General features: G+C 45.1%; 1 protein-coding gene across 1 annotated transcript; it reads left to right on the forward strand.

The window, feature by feature from the left end:
* Positions 1-8,472: 8,472 nt before the first annotated feature.
* ppil1 (peptidylprolyl isomerase (cyclophilin)-like 1) lies at positions 8,473-11,499 on the forward strand. The gene is made up of 4 exons (XM_085456859.1): positions 8,473-8,700; positions 8,919-9,073; positions 10,829-10,897; positions 11,218-11,499. Exons 1-4 carry the CDS (start codon positions 8,645-8,647, stop codon positions 11,436-11,438), a joined length of 501 nt encoding a protein of 166 aa, XP_085312985.1. The 5' UTR covers positions 8,473-8,644; the 3' UTR covers positions 11,439-11,499.
* The last annotated feature ends 378 nt before the right edge of the window (positions 11,500-11,877 follow it).

Here is an 11,877-nt window from a genome sequence, read left to right on the forward strand (position 1 = left end):
TCCTCACAGTGTGTTTGTGCTCAGGATGCACAGCACTTTTTGCATTTGGCTCTATTTTGATGATGTCCTTTTGCAGTTTCTGCAACAGGTAGCAGACCTGGTGCAATAAACTTTAGTGATGTGGTATCTTTAACAGGACTGGTTTTCTCAATTTCAGATTAATTGATGGATATGTATTCTATTGTGATAATAAAGTTAAACTCAACCATTTGTCACCATATCTGCAGGAGTTGATTTTGATGAGGTTAATGTTAAAAGGTTCCTGTTCTTCTTACTGTGACACATGCTGAGCAAACACAACAAAAATAAAAAACTTTTTATTTACTTTTAACTTTTTGGATAAACTAAATTGTCTATGTTTAGGAAACGAAATATATGACTTTGATTTTTCAGCTGTTAATGTTTTCTATTTCATGTATCACTTTATATCTATGTTTTCTTCTACTTCCCTCCTAACTTGTCCTAGTATTATGTTGCCTCCAAGTATCTAGTAACTAAATTACTCGTATTCATTTCCATCATTTCTTCTCATCAAGGACTATTTATGAGCATCTCACTATTTCAAAGTCACAGCAGGGGGCACCTCAGGATCTTTGATACCTCTCTCTGAGTGGAGACTGATACTTTCCTCCTTCGCTGCCAGTGTTGGCTCTTCAGCTTTCCCACAAGTGCTTTGCTCCTTTTGGCAAATTCTCTTTGATTAAGCAGTGAAACAAGTATTCAGAAAATAAAATAAAGTTTTGATACCACAAAGTTAAAATATTCCTTTACAAATAAAAATCCTGCATGCATAATTTAAATTCAGTTCAATTGTATTTATATAGCGCTAAATGAAAACAACAGTCACCTCAAGGTGACTGTTGTATCGATTTTGTCACGGCTGGCGGAGGGAGCCGTGTGGTGTGGAGGAAAAGGAGGACCCAAGATGCAGCAAACTGATGATACGAGTGATGTTTTATTTACAAAGGTGGTGGTGACAAAAACAGGCAACGAGGTATGAGTACTTTACAAATGGAAACCTAAACTGGGAGAAACTAAATAGCAAACCTGAGACCGTACAAAGGGGGTGCGGGGCAGAGGGACGCAGAGACAGGACACCATGGAATGCAGAGATACGCAGAAATACACGGATGAGTGCAGACGAGCCGACAACAGGCAGGAGAACACACAGGGCTTAAATACACACCAGTAATCAGGGGATGAGGGACAGGAGGGCAACACAGCTGGGAGAAATCAGAACTGACGGGACAGGGGAAATGTAAACTGAACACACTCACATCAGACAGACCTTCACAATAAAACAGGAAACTCAGACACGGGGAACCAAACAAGACACAGATCTAAACAGACAGCTTCACAAACAGATGGGGTGACACCATAGACAGACAGATCCAGACGCAGACTCAGAGGCAGACCGAATATAACACAGAACTAAAACAATCATCATCATGAAAATGATAACAAACTAAAAGCGCTGGGTCACCGACCCAGGACCATGACAGTACCCCCCCCGCAAGGGCTGGCCCCAGACAGCCCAAAACAAAAACAGACGACCAACCCAGGGCGGGCGGCGGGGGACCAGGACGGAGGGACCAACACCAAACAAAAAAAACTCCAGTGACCCAAAAGAATTGACCAAAACACAACACACACTGGAGTCCCCGAACAGGGTCCCAAAATATAGTTCAGGAGGCCGGCCCGGAGGCTGACAACTCAGGAGCCTAGAATAGTTCATCTCCGGGGGCCGACCATGCGGAAGGCAGTGGCGGCGACGGGGAAACCGTTCAGGCGGCCGACCGTGCGGACAGCAACGGCGGCGACGGGGAAACCGTTCAGGCGGCCGACTGTGCGGACGGCAACGGCGGCGCAAATGCAGTTCAGGGGGCCGACCGTGCGGACGGCAACGGCGGCGTGTAGGAGGTCGTCCACGCAGCAGGCGGGGGTGGCAACAGAAGTCCGGAGGGCGGCCACGGTGGTGATGATGCCCAACAAGCGGCCTGGCAGATGACCGACGATGGTAGTAGGGGACCCGAAGGCTGCGTGGCCCCTGCAGCCCCAGGCGAAGCGGAGGTTGGACCAGACGAGGCTGAAGCCGATGCGGAGGCTGGTCCAGGCGAGGCTGAAGCCGATGCGGAGGCTGGTCCAGGCGACGGCGTAGGTGAAGCAGTAGCTGGACCAGGTGATGCTGATGAGGATGCTGATGCTGGACCAGGCGATGCTGATGCTGGACCAGGCGATGCTGATGCTGGACCAGGCGATGCTGATGCTGGACCAGGCGAGACTGAGGTTGAAGCGGAGGCCGGACCAGACGAGACTGAGGTGGAGGCTGGACCAGGCGAGGATGAAGACACGGAGGCCGGACCAGGCGTGGATGACGGCAGCGGGACGGCTGCAAAACCTGACGGCAGCGATGCTGCAGGAGGTGATGTGGAGATGTGCTGGCTGGGTCCTCCAGGACCGTCAGCAGGTGTGAGGATGTGCTGGCTGGGTCCTCCAGGACCGTCAGCTAACGAGGCGTGGTGCTGGGTGGGCTCCTCGGGCCCTCCAGCAGACGGCACTTGAGGCTGGCTGGGTTCTCCTAAACCCCCAGCAGAAGACACTTGAGGCTGGCTGGGTTCTCCAGAACCCCCAGCAGACGAAACTTGAGGCTGGACGGGCTCCTCGGGCCCCCCAGCTGACGAGGAAGCGGAAGGAGGCTGGACGGGCTCCTCGGGCCCCCCAGCTGACGAGGAAGCGGAAGGAGGCTGGACGGGCTCCTCGGGCCCCCCAGCTGACGAGGAAGCGGAAGGAGGCTGGACGGGCTCCTCGGGCCCTCCAGCTGACGAGGCGGGAGGCTGGACGGGCTCCTCGGGCCCTCCAGCGAGAACAGTCTCAGGACCAGTGGGCACAGGGGCCCCTGGAACACACGGGACAAAACCAGCAGGCGCACGGGCCTCTGGCAGGCACAGGACAGAACCAGCAGGCACACGGGCCTCTGGCAGGAACGCAACAGAACCAGCAGGCGCACGGGCCTCTGGCAGGAACAGGTCAGAACCAGCAGGCGCACGGGCCTCTGGCAGGAACAGGTCAGAACCAGCAGGTGCACGGGCCTCTGGCAGGAACAAGACAGAACCAGCAGGCACGGGGACCTCTGGCAGAGACAGAGCAGAACCAGCAGGCGCACGGGCCTCTGGCGAACACAAAGCGGACTGCGGCTGCACAGAGCAGTGACTCAGCTCAGGCAGCGACAGCCGGATGCAGTCCTCAGCTGGCTTCTTGACCTCCAGGGGTCCAGAGTCGGCTGGGGGCTGGAACCCAGCCTCTGGGGAGGCCCTGGAGTGCGTCACAGTCTCTGTACTGGCCAGCTGTTGGGGACTGATTACTGCGTTATGTGGCGTGTCTCTCTGCTGGACATGAACAGGTGAAAAACAGTGCTTTTTGGGTTGGATGGACTCTACCAACTGAGCTATTGACTGGGCTATGGACTGTAACATAGTGTCTAATGGGCAGCTAACTGAGCTACCGGCGGGGCAGCTGACTCAAAAAACACAGCCCCGGAACAAACAGTCACACAGTCCAAAACAGAAAAAGGGTCCTTCTCACTCACCACAGCCGGCAGTTCCGAAGTCCTAATCTCCGGCTGTGGGGTGACGCGCCGACGGCGCGATCGTCGCTTCCTCCCGGGCAAAACCTCCGGCGGGCCGGGCAAAACCTCCGGCGGGCCGGGCAAAACCTCCGGCGGGCCGGGCAAAACCTTCACCGCCGGGCTGGGTTGGGAAGCGGTAGCGGCTGGAGGGCGAAGGTGCAGCTCATGAAGGAGGAAGTCTTGTGCTAGCGGGTGAAGCGAGTCCAGCAGCCAGGAGTGGGCAGAGATTAGCTGCTGTATCCTGGCTTCTACCGCGCGGTGAAACCCTTCCCCCTCGTGCTCGAGCCACAAGTTGACCAACCTTGAAACAGTGTCAATTAATTCCTCCCGAAACTCCTGGGACGGTGCGGATGCTGCTGGGTCCATGTTGGTCGGCTCGTACTGTCACGGCTGGCGGAGGGAGCCGTGTGGTGTGGAGGAAAAGGAGGACCCAAGATGCAGCAAACTGATGATACGAGTGATGTTTTATTTACAAAGGTGGTGGTGACAAAAACAGGCAACGAGGTATGAGTACTTTACAAATGGAAACCTAAACTGGGAGAAACTAAATAGCAAACCTGAGACCGTACAAAGGGGGTGCGGGGCAGAGGGACGCAGAGACAGGACACCATGGAATGCAGAGATACGCAGAAATACACGGATGAGTGCAGACGAGCCGACAACAGGCAGGAGAACACACAGGGCTTAAATACACACCAGTAATCAGGGGATGAGGGACAGGAGGGCAACACAGCTGGGAGAAATCAGAACTGACGGGACAGGGGAAATGTAAACTGAACACACTCACATCAGACAGACCTTCACAATAAAACAGGAAACTCAGACACGGGGAACCAAACAAGACACAGATCTAAACAGACAGCTTCACAAACAGATGGGGTGACACCATAGACAGACAGATCCAGACGCAGACTCAGAGGCAGACCGAATATAACACAGAACTAAAACAATCATCATCATGAAAATGATAACAAACTAAAAGCGCTGGGTCACCGACCCAGGACCATGACAGATTTGATGCGTAGTTAATGCTTAGTTAACAAAAAGAACAATTAGAACTCTTAATATTAACAATATCAAATAGAAATCAAAAACATAGTATGTATCATATGAAAAACAAGTACAGTGTGGTGCAAAAGTCTTGAGCTGCTCGTCATCTCTTTATGTTTTGCTAGGGCATTGGTAATAGGTGTAGCAGTTAATTAAAACATGCGAACATGTGAGGCAAAAACAGGGTTTGAGCTTGAAAATCAATATTTTCAGCTTTATTCTTCAACACGGTCTGAATTCTCTTAGGCAGACCTTCTTATAATTTCTTTAAGTAGTCTTTAGGAATAGTTCTCCAGGCTTCTTGAAAGACATTCAAAGCTCTTCTTTGAATGTTGGCTGCCTTTTGTTCTGTTATCTGTCAACATGATCCCACGCTGCTTCAATATTGTTGAAGTCCAGGCTCTGGGGTGGTCAACTGCCAGATGGAGACGTGTGATTCGTCACTCCAGAGACCACATCTCCACTGCTCTAGAGTGCAGAGACATTCCCTCTTGTCCCACTTTGTTATAATACCACTAACAGCTGATTGTAGAATATTTAGTAATGAGGAAATTTCACGACTGGACTTGTTGAATTTTGCTTTCTACCAGAAAATCTTGAAAGAGAATGTCTATCAATTCATCCCCTGAAGCTCAAGTGCAGTTTGGCTATGCAAGCCCACATGTGAATGCCTTAAAAAAATGAATATTTTGGAGTGTCTTAGTCAAATTCTTTACTTAAATCAGGGTGAGATGCATCGTCTGGACCTTAAACGGGACTGTTCATGCTCAAAAGGAGAAGAGTGGGTCAATATTCCTTCGCAGTCATGTAAAAGCTTGATTGGAGTTCTTGCTGCCAAACCTTTAAAAAAAATCTTTTCTGTACATATTTGTGAACATATCTGTTCACAAATATGATATGTTCACAAATATGATATGTTCACATATCTGGGTCGATTCCAAAAGTTAATCTTTCTGATTAATTGAAACTCAGGTAAAATTTTTAATACAAATTGGTCCATAACTTTTTTCAGCAATCCTTTGTAACTAACAAACCAAGAAACAAGCAAGCAGACAAAGTGAACCAATCACATGACTACTTCAGTGGAGGTAATAAGTTTGAGAGCTAATAGATATTTGTGACCACTGACGAAAACTGGCATAACTTGAAGGAGCCAATAGCATTAACACTGAAGGATGTTGTGGGTCCAAAGACGTCCAGTTGTGAGAACTGTTTCTTTGGAGAGACTTTAAAGATGGGAAGGAGAAGACACACAGGGAACAATGGCCAGACATGAGAAGCAAACACAAGATGCACTGAGAGTATTTTTAAGTAAAGTGGGCCAGTTGACTGGAGGAAGTAAAGCAGTGGAGCTTACTCCTTTATAAGGGTTTCACTCACTCCAAGGTGATGTTTGACAGTGTGCACAGGCCTTGACTTGGTCAGTAAAGGCCTTTTACTACTGAAAAAAAGCTATGTGAAGGGTGTACTGAAGTGCCAGGATAACACCCTATAATATACTTGACATATTCATACCAGCAATAATTGTTTCTGAACTGGAGATAAATGTTTTCCTGTATTGGATATCGGTACATTGATAATAAGTTTACCTCTTTCCATCAGTCCCACATTAGATACCACTTTCCTTTGCCCCATTTTCTTTACTTCCCTCAAGTCAGTATATCCTACCTGTCACCATTTACTTCTGGAGAGGTTTTATAGCTCTGGCGACCTCTAAAGCAGGAGACACAGAGAATGTGCTGTGGATGTTTCACAGGTAAAGGGAATATCTTTGAATGACACTGTTGTAGAGCGGTTAGATATGTAAACCAGACTGGACATGTTCTCTGATTCACAAGAAGCACATCGAGATAAAGGGTAAGTCACATGGAAAGCAAAGCTAGCTACACTAGAGAGCCTGAACAATACTCCAATTGACAAAAGATCTGATGGAGAGCGAGTAAAAGAGTTCACCCTTAAATAGTCCAAGTGAGTGAACAGTGAGTTACAATCAGATGTGCCAGCCAGGGAACCAGGGGAAACCTGCAGGTAGTGACACCTCTAGGGAACACAGGAAATTAATGAGAGATAGAGGAGGCAGAGAGAGAGAGAGCCATGGAAGGGGGGAAACAGATGGAAAAGATGGGCAAGCAGATACCAGGACAACTTCTCTCACAGCCACATTCGAAGTATTTGAACTCTTGCTCTTTAGCACTGCTTTTATGGTGCCAGTAAATACCAGTCATCACAGAGAGACTTGGGTGGAAGAACTGGGCAGTCCAGTATCAAATGAACGGTGGGAAGAAGGCCAATGAAGCTTGTTTGAAACCCAACCACAATTCATGAATTATGGTGCTATGTTGACATTTCTCTGTGCAAGTAGTAACTTTTCTCCCTTTGTTTGTGTTCGTGACCTTCCTGGTGGAGCAGGCAGCCTAACTTTTATGATTATTTTGTATTTTCTCCTGTTGAGGAGCAGTTTTAGACAGGGTCAACAAGGGGTGCTAGAATCACCCAGTGACCATCATCAACAAGCCTGGGATGAATGGGAGAGTAAACTCAAAGCTGGTTAAGGAAGACCTTCAATTCAAATCCTGCTTTGACATCATGAACCAGAACATGTATTACAATGCTTTTAAGAATACTTCCAGAAATAAAAATGCACCGAAGGACATAAGATGTTGATTCAGAGGCAGAGATTTCTTCAGAAAAGAGGCAGGACAGACTGTCCACACGTCTGTCCATGTGTCTGTCCTCTCACCTCCATAAAGCTTAAAAAGCTTAAACGGGAGAGATGATGGGATCAAATCTGAGTTTAAAAGACAACATTTTATTAAAGTGAAACAAGTGATAACTACAAATGCAGAGTAATGTCAGTATAATTTTTGGACAATGATGTAATTTGGTAATTTTTATCTATCAAGACATTTAAGTTAAATTAATATGACATATACGACAAATAAAATCTTTTCAGCTTCAACCGAAGTCATTAAACAAAAATCTGGGATTCATATGTAAGCAGCTTGTGCTGTAGCTGAACAGTGTAGACTTGCTGTAGGCATGCTGTGCTAGACAGACGTGACGTCTGTCTAGCACCTGCAGCTCACTTCTCATGTTGCCAGTACATTTTCCAGCTGCTTATTTAGCATTAGGAGCTGTAAGCTGCAAACTAGGAGAGTGGGTCCAGCAGATTCCAGGCGCAACATCAGAGGTCTCTGTCCAGTTAAGATACTACGTAGCAATACACACACACACACACACACACACACACACACACACACATACCCTCTCCCCCAGTTTTTAAATGATGTCTTTGTTCTTTTCCCTTTTCAGGCTCGGTTGGCTCAGCACCCCTTGAGGCTGGCTCTGCGTCTCTTCTTACAATCTTACCAGGGATCCTTCAGTTGCATAAGATACATGTGTTACTGCACCTTGGAAGCACTTTATTAGTAATGACATAAACTACTGCTGCTATTATTACTACTACAGGGGATGATAATGATATGAATTTCTTTTGTTAAATGTATTTACTATATCATACATATTTAGAAATCTCTTTAACTACATTATCAAGACAAAATGTATTTCCAGATAACCAAACTTTAAGACAGGGTCCTTTTTCTTTCTTACAAAGTAAAGCGTAAATGACAGTGAAATGTGGTTTGTAATGTAGTTTTTCAGTTTATTCTTAGTAACAACACTGTTAAAAAGTCGTCTGTTAATCTGAACTTCTGAGAAGCTGATGCTGGTAAAGAATGCTAAACGTAAGCAACACAATAAAAAAAGGGGTGGTATCATTTAGTTCGTCCAGCAGATGGCAGCCTTTCTCTAACATTCAAAGGAAATGCTCGGCAAACCACAGAAGAAGAAACTCCTTTTGAAATGTGTTGAATGAATTCACTGGGCTAAGAAATTCCTGGCTACTTATTAGAACTTAAGTTTAACGAAACATTTTTTCACAACTGTTGTAGCTTACGGTTTGAGGTGATAATGTCGGGGATTCCTCCGGACACATGGCAGCCTCCCACAGTGGCTTTGGAGACGACGTAAGTCCCCAATGAAACACTGGATGCTAACTCAGCTAGCTTTGAGGAACCTGAAGTGTTGGTGTCTGTTGCGTTAATAAATTTTGCATATTTTATTTTTTCACAATCTTTTTAACAAACCGCATGAAGCATAGCACGTTTCCGCTAAAAACTAGTTTAAGAGACAGCCTTTGTTATTCAGAGCCGCTAAAGACATGCTAACTGGCCGTGCGTTGCAGGATGGGGACTGTTGTGGTGGAGCTGTACTGGAACCATGCACCAAAGACCTGCAAGAACTTCGCAGAGCTGTCCAGAAGAGGCTACTACAACAACACCAAGTTTCACCGGATCATCAAAGACTTCATGGTGCAGGGAGGAGATCCCACAGGAACAGGTGGGTTCGTCACAGATAAGTGTTTGAATACCACTGTCCACATGTTAGGGTAACAGGTTCATGATTTGAGTAGGCTAAATGCTACTTAAGGGTGTCTAGATTACTAAACATGTCAGTCACTTTAACATGAAGCTAAGTAAATGTAGATGTCTTTCGTATTGTTCCAATTTACAATGTGTTGTTTTTTTCCCCTCCCCTAATACACTGACATGACTGTTTTATGACTGTGCACAAAGCAAACTCCATAAATGAAGTTTTGGTGTTGATGCTGCCCAATATTACATTCCCGCTCATTTGGCTGTAAACCAGCCAGGTTCCAAAATTCTTATATGGAATCATGAGGGCTGTTGAAGCAGCATATTAATGCTCGTAGTTTTATAATCAGTCAGAACTCTTAATATAGATCCAGTGTTCAGGTGATTAACATGACTTTTAACCAGATGCTTTGTTTGTTAATACAGAACTTCATTAAACGGTGTGTTTGCATATGCAAATAATATTTACAGATGCTTATAATACTGTATATTTTACAGTTGTTCTTTTTCTTTGCCATCAAAAGCATGTCTGTATTTTTCCAAGAAAAATATGTAATTTTCTTAATATTGAATCCTCTTTTATACATACTAATCAGCCACTTTATTAGGCACACCTTGCTAATACTTGGTTGGAGCCCCTTTTGCCTAAAGAACTGCCTTAATTCTTCATGGCACACGTTGAACAAGATGTTGGAAACATTCAGCTTTGTCCGCTGGACATCTACTATTGAAGCTCAACTTTCATCAATGATGCTGTATTTCAGGGGTCTCAAACTTGAATGAGCTGTGGGCCACTGCAGGCACGGTCATCTCATGTGAGGGCCACTTTAGTGTTGAAGTAGTACAAAAAAACAAACAAACAAGAAAAACCCACAAGTATTTCTGAAACTATAGTGTGTGTGTGTGTGGGGGGGGGGGGTTTGTTTTGTTAATTTCAAATATTGTATAACAAGGTGCTGTATTTGAGCACAGTGATCTCGTTGTAATGTAAATCAAGCCAATTTCAGGCTATCTGAGTTTTGTGATAAGGTGCATTATCCTACTGGAAGCAGCCATCAGAATATGGGTAACACTGTGGCTATAAAGCGATGGGCATGGTCAGCAATAATAGTCAGGCAGGCTTTGACTGTTGAAAGATGTTCACCTGGTACTAAGGGGCCCAACGTGTGCCAACAAAATATCTCCCACACCATTAACACCAGCTGTGTGAATTGTAGCCTCAGTTTCATGTTTTTAACTAACAGGAGTGGCACGCAGTGTGATCTGCTGTATCCCGTCTGCTTCACGCTTCAATACGCTGTGTTCTGCATACCTTGGTTGTTGTTATTTGAATTACTGTTGGCTTCATATCACTTAAAGAGGTCTGTCCGTTCTTATCTGACCTCTGGCATCAACGAGGCATTTTTGCCCAGAGAATTTTCTCTTTTACAGACTGTAAACCCTGGAGATGGTTGCGTGATCAGCAATTTTGAAGTACTCCTGCTAAGTTCAAAGTCACTTAAATCACCTTTCTTCTGCATTCTGATGCTCAGTTTAAACTTTATTGTCGTCTTGAACACGTCTACAGTTACTGCTATGTGATTAGGTTTTTAGATTAATGAGTAGTTATATGTATACCTAATAAAGTGGCCCTGTCACTACTGTCTGATTAATTTCACATGTTCATGGTCTTCAGAAAACTCATCCAATGCGCCACTTGTAATGTTTGTTTTCCAAACAGGTCGAGGTGGTGCCTCCATTTTTGGCAAACAGTTTGAGGATGAACTACGCCCAGAACTAAAATTCACAGGTAATGCACGTAGAAGAAGCTTTTATAGGCTTATAAAGACAGGCTCTGGAGCAAATCCTTCAAATCATTTGTGTGTGTCAGTACTGATGTCTTAATCTGGTATTTGTATGCACATGTTCACATATGGACGCTTTATTTTTAGATTCAAATCTTCAGTAGAGTTCATGTATACCAATAACTTGTAAAGGTTTCTGGTGTTTTTGAAACATTTCTTTAGTTCACAGCTGAATAAACTGAGTCCAGTGATCCCAATAAATACCTGTGTGATAACTGATAGTGAGGACATTTATAATTTCTCATTTTGTCTCTGTGCCTGTTAGGTGCTGGTATTCTAGCGATGGCCAACGCGGGGCCGGACACCAATGGCAGTCAGTTCTTCCTCACCCTCGCACCCACTCAGTGGTTAGATGGAAAGCACAGTATTTTTGGAAGAGTGTGTCAGGGAATGGGAGTGCTGAACCGGATTGGGATGGTGGAGACGAACAGCCAAGATCGTCCAGCTGATGATATCAAAATTCTCAGAGCAAATGTATCCAGTTAAATGAAACTTTTGTTTGTTTGGTTGCTTTTTTTAAATAAATATCTTTTTAATGTAAGTAAAATGTGTTTTCTTCAGCTGTGCAAATAACCTGTAGACAATATTAATCCACCAAACTATTAGACATTCCTACTTAGTTATCACTATCAAAACAAATTCCGTTTTAAAGCCAAATTGATTATTACAATGTGTATTGGTTATAAGTTTTAACTCCGCAAGGAACAAGAATAAAACCACGAGAGCAATTAAATGACGAGCAGCATCAATCAAATATTGATTACTGCATATCTGTAAAATGAAAGCTCCGGAGAGACACAACGAGTGTCTACAAACATCTGTAAAGCATGTTGGAGGAGCTGAATTTCAGCCAGTTGTTTGGGATTTTTTCAAATTAATGTAATTATGAACACAGAAAGGTGCCATCAGATTGTCATCCACCATG

Source organism: Copadichromis virginalis, linkage group LG5 (genome assembly GCF_057382275.1).
Source record: "Copadichromis virginalis isolate Kocher_CV1m ecotype Utaka linkage group LG5, C_Virginalis_male_GT1.1, whole genome shotgun sequence".
Lineage (NCBI taxonomy): Eukaryota > Metazoa > Chordata > Actinopteri > Cichliformes > Cichlidae > Copadichromis > Copadichromis virginalis.

Excerpts from the sequence above, each read along its gene's own strand:
- ppil1 (XM_085456859.1), top strand. The coding sequence starts at position 8,645 with ATGTCGGGGATTCCTCCGGACACATGGCAGCCTCCCACAGTGGCTTTG. Across the intron at positions 8,701-8,918 it reads ACAGTGGCTTTGGAGACGAC|GATGGGGACTGTTGTGGTGG; the intron begins GTAAGTCCCCAA and ends CGTGCGTTGCAG. Across the intron at positions 9,074-10,828 it reads AGGAGATCCCACAGGAACAG|GTCGAGGTGGTGCCTCCATT; the intron begins GTGGGTTCGTCA and ends TTTTCCAAACAG.